The 9,029-nt window shown below is 44.0% G+C and overlaps 1 protein-coding gene across 12 annotated transcripts in view; it reads right to left on the bottom strand.

Annotated features, from left to right (window-relative positions):
• LOC110537376 (retinoblastoma-associated protein-like) overlaps nucleotides 1-5,009 on the bottom strand; it is a 33,440-nt gene extending 28,431 nt beyond the window's left edge. For all 12 annotated transcript variants that reach the window (XR_016485004.1, XR_016485013.1, XR_016485012.1 and 9 more), the window contains exons 1-2: nucleotides 4,266-5,009; nucleotides 4,012-4,089 (exon numbers count right to left, since the gene is read on the bottom strand). Coding sequence is in view for 1 of the 12 variants with exons in the window: in XM_090192195.1 (XP_090048321.1) it covers nucleotides 4,012-4,089; nucleotides 4,266-4,297 (110 nt within the window). In the remaining 11 variants the exon portion in view is untranslated. The remainder of the gene's footprint in view (nucleotides 1-4,011; nucleotides 4,090-4,265) is intronic.
• Between the last annotated feature and the right edge of the window lie 4,020 nt (nucleotides 5,010-9,029).

The raw sequence follows: 9,029 nt of genomic DNA on the forward strand, positions 1-9,029 counted from the left end.
TCACTCAAAATCTCACGATATATGGCCCCATTCATTCTTTCCTTTACACAGATCAGTCGTCCTGGTCCCTTTGCAGAAAAACAGCCCCAAAGCATGTTTCCACCCCCATGCTTCACAGTAGGTATGGTGTTCTTTGGATGCAACTCAGCATTCTTTGTCCTCCAAACACGACGAGTTGAGTTTTTACCAAAAAGTTATATTTTGGTTTCATCTGACCATATGACATTCTCCCAATCTTCTTCTGGATCATCCAAATGCTCTCTAGCAAACTTCAGACGGGCCTGGACATGTACTGGCTTAAGCAGGGGGACACGTCTGGCACTGCAGGATTGAGTCCCTGGTGGCGTAGTGTGTTACTGATGGTAGGCTTTGTTACTTTGGTCCCAGCTCTCTGCAGGTCATTCGCTAAGTCCCCCCGTGTGGTTCTGGGATTTTTGCTCACCGTTCTTGTGATCATTTTGACCCCACGGGGTGAGATATTGCGTGGAGCCCCAGATCGAGGGAGATCATCAGTGGTCTTGTATGTCTTCCATTTCCTAATAATTGCTCCCACAGTTGATTTCTTCAAACCAAGCTGCTTACCTATTGCAGATTCAGTCTTCCCAGCCTGGTGCAGGTCTACAATTTTGTTTCTGGTGTCCTTGACAGCTCTTTGGTATTGGCCATAGTGGAGTTTGGAGTGTGACTGTTTGAGGTTGTGGACAGGTGTCTTTTATACTGAGAGCCAGAAATCTTGCTTGTTTGTAGGTGACCAAATACTTATTTTCCACCATAATTTACAAATAAATTAATAAAAAAATCCTACAATGTGATTTTCTGGATTTTTTTCCCTCATTTTGTCTGTCATAGTTGAAGTGTACTTATAATGAAAATTACAGGCCTCTCATCTTTTTAAGTGGGAGAACTTGCACAATTGGTGGCTGACTAAATACTTTTTTGCCCCACTGTGTGTGTGTGTGAGATATATATCTATCTATATCATGCCCAGGCGTTGTAGGGAGGTCATACAGGCACTTGGAGGCCACACACTACTGAGCCTCATTATGACTTGTTTTAAGGACATTACGTCAAAGTTGGATCAGCCTGTAGTGTGGTTTTCCACTTTATTTTTGAGTGTGACTCCAAATCCAGACCTCCATGGGTTGATAAATTTGATTTCCATTGATAAAATCACGCAAAAATGATCAATGAAAATCAAATTTATCAACCCATGGAGGTCTGGATTTGGAGTCGCACTCAAAATTAAAGTGGAAAACCACACTACAGGCTGATCCAACTTTGACGTAATGTCCTTAAAACAAGTCAAAATGAGGCTCAGTAGTGTGTGTGGCCTCCACATGCCTGTATGACCTCCCTACAACGCCTGGGCATGCTCCTGATGAGGTGGCGGATGGTCTCCTGAGGGATCTCCTCCCAGACCTGGACTAAAGCATCCGCCAACTCCTGGACAGTCTGGTGCAATGTGGCGTTGGTGGATGGAGCGAGACATGATGTCCCAGATGTGCTCAATTGGATTCAGGTCTGGGGAACGGGCGGGTCAGTCCATAGCATCAATGCCTTCCTCTTGCAGGAACTGCTGACACACTCCAGCCACATGAGGTCTAGCATTATCTTGCATTAGGAGGAACCCAGGGCCAACGGCACCAGCATATGGTCTCACAAGGGGTCTAAGGATCTCATTTCGGTACTTAATGGCAGTCAGGCTACCTCTGGCGAGCACATGGAGGGCTGTGCGGCCCCCCAAAGAAATGCCACCCCACACCATGACTGACCCACCGCCAAACCGGTCATGCTGGAGGATGTTGCAGGCAGCAGAACGTTCTCCACGGCATCTCCAGACTGTCACATGTGCTCAGTGTGAACCTGCTTTCATCTGTGAAGAGCACAGTGCGCCAGTGGCGAATTTGCCAATCTTGATGTTCTCTGGCAAATGCCAAACGTCCTGCACGGTGTTGGGCTGTAAGCATAACCCCCACCTGTAGACGTCGGGCCCTCATACCACCCTCATGGACTCTGTTTCTGACCGTTTGAGCAGACACATGCACATTTGTGGCCTGCTGGAGGTCATTTTGCAGGGCTCTGGCAGTGCTCCTCCTTGCACAAAGGAGGTAAAGGCGGAGGTAGCGGTCCTGCTGCTGGGTTGTTGCCCTCCTACGGCCTCCTCCACGTCTCCTGATGTACTGGCCTGTCTCCTGGTAGCGCCTCCATGCTCTGGACACTACGCTGACAGACACAGCAAACCCTTCTTGCCACAGCTCGCATTGATGTGCCATCCTGGATGAGCTGCACTACCTGAGTCACTTGTGTGGGTTGTAGACTCCATCTCATGCTACCACTAGAGTGAAAGCACCGCCAGGATTCAAAAGTGACCAAAACATCAGCCAGGAAGCACAGGAACTGAGAAGTGGTCTGTAGTCACCACCTGCAGAACCACTCCTTTATTGGGGGTGTCTTGGTAATTGCCTATAATTTCCACCTGTCTATTCCATTTGCACAACAGCATGTGAAATTTATTGTCAATCAGTGTTGCTTCCTAAGTGGACAGTTTGATTTCACAGAAGTGTGATTGACTTGGAGTTACATTGTGTTGTTTAAGTGTTCCCTTTATTTTTTTGAGCAGTGTATATATAAAAAATAAAACTCTGCATCAACAGTTTAGACCACCCCCTTGTCTCAAGTACTGTAATTCCTCAGTATAGTGTGCTTTATGTAAGCCAGGTGGTACCCATTTGCCCAGCCCCACACAAGGTGGTCCCACAGCATGACCAAACATCTAGCTGAACAGCTGACCCAGACGCTCCATACGCTGCAACACCTCCTCTGTTGGGTCCACTTTGCAGTTCCGGCAGGACGAGGAGAGGGTTAAAATAGAAGGAACATACCCTCAATATGACTTGAAGTATATGAGTCAATGGTATGGCAGGTGAAGTTAAACCTTAAACTAAGCTGTACCTTGAAATACACAGCCAGGAAGGCAGAGGGCTGGTCACCAGAGGTGGTAAGATCAAACCTCAACTGCACAATCGAGTTCATGTCAGATCAGTGTAGATTTGGGTGAAAATGAATGATAAATACAATATTAGAACAACGAGAAAACAGAGACGTAAATAAACCAATTGGATATACCCGTTCAGGGTCATGTACGATTTAACACTTAAATCTTATTCCAGAAAACCAAATATACACAGAGTACATGACTGTATGTGTGTCATTCAGAGGGTGAATGGGCAAGACAAAATATTTAAGTACCTTTGAGCGGGGTATCGTAGTAGGTGCCAACGCTGCTGGGTTTTTCAAAGCTTAACAGTTTCCTGTGTATTTAAACTGGTCTACCACCAAAAGGACAACCATCCAACTTGACACAAAAGCGGAAAGCGTTGGGAGTCAACATGGGCCAGCATCCCTGTGGAACGCTTTCGACATCTTGTAGAGTCTATGCCCTGACAAATTGCAGCTGTTATGAGTGCAAAAGGGATGTGGGGGGGGTGCAACTCAATATTAGGAAGGTGTTCGTAATGTTTGGTATACTCAGTGTATACACACACAAGACTAATGTTCAAATCCATTAACTTATTGTGTGAAAGTCATTTGTGTGCGACTTTCAACCCCTGAACATTACTTGTAATAAATAGGAGTCATTGAGAGACGTGTTGGGCCTTGACATGCTTTCCCCCTTCGTTTCTTAACTCCTCTCACGTGAGCCACATGAAAACATAAAAGCACATCTCTCCTTGTGGTATTCAGGGTCATGCAACCTGATCCCATTCATAAAGAGCATGGGTGGAAGTGATTAATTAAGAACCAATTTCATATCTCCAGGGTTTTTCTATGTATAGCTCTATATTCTGTAGTATGAAGTAGCTTGATGTACAAGTATACCACCTGGACTGGATTTTCCAATATCAGGAGTAAACATCTGTCTGTCCAGGGGAATGTGCTGTTCTAGGCCAGTTAAGGACGGACAGTCAGCTGGTGGTAAGGGCTAAGGAGAGGAGGTCAGAGGGGGCTCACCTGACAGGAGTCTGTGGGGGGATGAGAACAACATCCTCTTCCAGCCTTTTCTTCCTCTGTGTCCTTTCCACCTGCACTCTGAAAGGAGGCGGCATTATACTGTACTGTTGGTTAAGGGCTTGTAAGTAAGCATTTCACAGTAAGGTCTACACTTGTTGTATTCGGCGCATGTGACAAAGTTTGATTTGAGACTATTTCTTTGTCAAAGGAAAGACTTAAAAAAGTTAAATGTAATTGTTTGAGGTTCTACTTACAGTTCTACTTTGGGAGTGAGAAGTGTCATCATTATCCAAGAATAGCCTGCTGTTAAAAGTATCTGCTCTTGAGATAAAGCTCCTCATACTGCTTGCTGAGGTAAGTCACCTAAAAGGAGAACAGGAGGTTGCAACAGGCTCTGACAGGAATGAAACAACATCATGGATAGTCCAGGTAAATTTCACAATCCTACAGAAACGTCAGCACTTTAGTATGAATCATCAAGGACTCACATGCCCCAGCCATGAGCTGTTCTCTCCCTTAACGTCAGGTAGACGGTATCGGAGCATGAGGTCTGTTAGAAACTGTCTCGGAGACTGTTGGTATCTACAAGCCGTCAGACTGCTGAACACATGAAATGGACTGACCACCTGCTCAAATTCTCCACACCGACATCAGAAGTGCTGCTACCAGATTTATTATACTGCTCAATTTATACTTTGTTTATTTCCTCTCCATAGCTGCTCCTGTAATATACTGTCCTGAGATACCACATCTAATGAAGATTTAACTGCTCATGTACCTGTTTCCATGACACTGTCCTTTCGAAAGATAAAAGTTGCAGTATAACACATCCTGACAGAAAAGCTTTCCGTCACACAGCTGTCAGAAAAAAAACATTGAATAGCCCACTGTCTTCCGAAGGCTGTCATAGAGTGAAGACATATGGTGGCGCTGTTAGAGATATTACTACTAACAACTGATTATTGAATCAAATTGCCGAATACAACAAGTGAAGACTTTAATCAATCAATCAATCAAATTTATTTTATATAGCCCTTCGTACATCAGCTGATATCTCAAAGTGCTGTACAGAAACCCAGCCTAAAACCCCAAACAGCAAGCAATGCAGGTGAAGAAGCACGGTGGCTAGGAAAAACTCCCTAGAAAGGCCAAAACCTAGGAAGAAACCTAGAGAGGAACCAGGCTATGTGGGGTGGCCAGTCCTCTTCTGGCTGTGCCGGGTGGAGATTATAACAAAACATGGTCAAGATGTTCAAATGTTCATAAATGACCAGCATGGTCGAATAATAATAAGGCAGAATAGTTGAAACTGGAGCAGCAGCACAGTCAGGTGGACTGGGGACAGCAAGGAGTCATCATGTCAGGTATTCCTGGGGCATGGTCCTAGGGCTCAGGTCCTCCGAGAGAGAGAAAGAAAGAGAGAATTAGAGAGAGCATATGTGGGATGGCCAGTCCTCTTCTGGCTGTGCCGGGTGGAGATAACAGAACATGGCCAAGATGTTCAAATGTTCATAAATGATCAGCATGGTCGAATAATAATAAGGCAGAACAGTTGAAACTGGAGCAGCAGCACAGCCAGGTGGACTGGGGACAGCAAGGAGTCATCATGTCAGGTAGTCCTGGGGCATGGTCCTAGGGCTCAGGTCCTCCGAGAGAGAGAAAGAGAGAAGGAGAGAATTAGAGAACGCACACTTAGATTCACACAGGACACCGAATAGGACAGGAGAAGTACTCCAGATATAACAAACTGACCCTAGCCCCCCGACACATAAACTACTGCAGCATAAATACTGGAGGCTGAGACAGGAGGGGTCAGGAGACACTGTGGCCCACTCCGAGGACACCCCCGGACAGGGCCAAACAGGAAGGATATAACCCCACCCACTTTGCCAAAGCACAGCCCCCACACCACTAGAGGGATATCTTCAACCACCAACTTACCATCCTGAGACAAGGCTGAGTATAGCCCACAAAGACCTCCGCCACGGCACAACTTAAGGGGGGGGGGGGCGCCAACCCAGACAGGATGACCACATCAGTGACTCAACCCACTCAGGTGACGCACCTCCTCCAGGGACGGCATGAGAGAGCCCCAGTAAAGCCAGTGACTCAGCCCCTGTAATAGGGTTAGAGGCAGAGAATCCCAGTGGAAAGAGGGGAACCGGCCAGGCAGAGACAGCAAGGGTGGTTCGTTGCTCCAGAGCCTTTCCGTTCACCCTCCCACTCCTGGGCCAGACTACACTCAATCATATGACCCACTGAAGAGATGAGTCTTCAGTAGAGACTTAAAGGTTGAGACCGAGTTTGCGTCTCTGACATGGGTAGGCAGACCGTTCCATAAAAATGGAGCTCTATAGGAGAAAGCCCTGCCTCCAGCTGTTTGCTTAAAAATTCTAGGGACAATTAGGAGGCCTGCGTCTTGTGACCGTAGCGTACGTGTAGGTATGTACGGCAGGACGGGGCGGCAGGGTAGCCTAGTGGTTAGAGCGTTGGACTAGTAACCGGAAAGTTGCGAGTTCAAACCCCCGAGCTGACAAGGTACAAATCTGTCGTTCTGCTCCTGAACAGGCAGTTAACCCACTGTTCCCAGGCCGTCATTGAAAATAAGAATTTGTTCTTAACTGACTTGCCTGGTTAAATAAAGGTAAAATAAAAAAAAATAAAAAATGTACGGCAGGACCAAATCAGAGAGATAGATAGGAGCAAGCCCATGTAATGCTTTGTAGGTTAGCAGTATGAATGAAATGCTTACTTACGAGCCTTTTCCCATCAATGTAGTTAAAAAAAAATATATATATATATATATATATATATATATATATATATATATATATATATATATATATATATATATATATATATATATATATATATATATATATATATATATATATATATATATATATATATATATATATATATATATATATATATATATATATATATATATATATATATATATATATATATATATATATATATATATATATATATATATATATATATATATATATATATACATACATACATACATACATACATACATACATACATACATACATACATACATACACACACACACACACACACACACAGTTGAAGTCAGAAGTTTACATAAACGAGTTTTAATGACTCTAACCTAAGCGTTTCAACCACTCCACAAATTTCTTGTTAACAAACTATAGTTTTGGCAAGTTGGTTAGGACATCTACTTTGTGCATGACAAGTAATTTTTCCAACAATTGTTTAGACAGATTATTTCTCTTATAATTCACTATATCACAATTCCAGTGGGTCAGAAGTTTACATACACAAAGTTGACTGTGCCTTTAAACAGCTTGGAAAATTCCAGAAAAGGATGTCATGGCTTTAGAAGCTTCTGATAGGCTAATTGACATCATTTGAGTCAATTGGAGGTGCACCTGTGGATGTATTTCAAGGCATACCTTCAAACTCAGTGCCTCTTTGCTTGACATCATGGGAAATCAAAAGAAAATCAGCCAAGACCTCAGAAAAAAATTGTAGACTTCCACAAGTCTGGTTCATCCTTGGGAGCAATTTCCAAATGCCTGAATGTACTGATGAGCGTGGTACAAACAAGAGTACACATGTATAAACACCATGGGACCACGCAGCCGTCATACAGCTCAGGAAGGAGACGCGAAGGACCTTGTGAAGATGCTGGAGGAAACAGGTACAAAACTATCTATATCCACAGTAAAACAAGTCCTATATCGACGTAACCTGAAAAGCCACTCGGCAAGGAAGAAGCCACTGCTCCAAAACCAGCAGAAAAATACCAGAATACGGTTTGCAACTGCACATGGGGACAAAGATCGTACTTTTTGGAGAAATGTCCTCTGGTCTGATGAAACAAAAATAGAACTGTTTGGCCATAATGACCATCATTATTTTTGGAGGAAAAAGGGGGATGCTTGCAAGCCGAAGAACACCATCCAAACAGTGAAGCACGGGGGTGGCAGCATCGTGTTGGAGGTGCTTTGCTGCAGGAGGGACTGGTGCACATCAAAATAGATGGCATCTCTGAAAAACCATGTGCGAGCAAGGAGGCCTACAAACCCGATTCAGTTACACCAGCTCGGTCAGGAGCAATGGGTGAAAATTCACCCAACTTATTGTGGGAAGCTTGTGGAAGGCTATCAAAAATGTTTGACCCAAGTTAAACAATTTAAAGGCAATGCTACCAAATACTAATTGAGCGTATGTAAACTTCTGACCCACTGGGAATGTTATGAAAGAAATAAAAGCTGAAATAAATCCTCTACTATTAATCTGACATTTCACATTCTTAAAATAAAGTGGTGATCCTAACTGACCTAAGACAGGGAATTTTTACTTGGATTAAATGTCAGGAATTGTGAAAAACTGAGTTTAAATCCATTTGGCTAAGGTGTATGTAAACTTCCGACTTCAACTGTATGTTCCAAAGAGATATATCTATCTATAGGAGCGTATCGCTGAAGAATACTGTGGTAGCCATGCTGGTTAAGTGTGCCTTGAATTCTAAATAAATCACAGACCGTGTCACCAGCAAAGCAACCCCACACCATCACACCACCTCCTCCATGCTTCACCGTGGGAGTCATACGTGGAGATCATCCGTTCACCTACTCCGCGTCACAAAGACACGGCGGTTGGAACTAAAAATCTCAAATTTGGACAGACCAAAGGACAGATTTCCACCGGTCTAATGTCCATTGCTCGTGTTTCTTGGCCCAAACGAGTCTTCTTCTACTTTGTGTCCTTTAGTAGTGGTTTCGTTGCAGCAATTCGACCATGAAGGCCTGATTCCCACCACTTTTTTGGTTACTACATGATTCCATGTGTTTTCAACAAGACATTGACCCAACACACCTACAGGCTGTGTAAGGGCTATTTGACCAAGAAGGAGTGCTGCATCAGATGACCTAGGCCTCCAATCACCCAACCTCAACCCAATTGAGATGGTTTGGGATGAGTTAGACAACAGAGTGAAGGAAAAGCAGCCAACAAGTGCT

The sequence above is a fragment of the Oncorhynchus mykiss genome, chromosome 12, assembly GCF_057628025.1.
Source record: "Oncorhynchus mykiss isolate SJ-2025 chromosome 12, ASM5762802v1, whole genome shotgun sequence".
Classification (NCBI taxonomy): Eukaryota; Metazoa; Chordata; class Actinopteri; order Salmoniformes; family Salmonidae; genus Oncorhynchus; species Oncorhynchus mykiss.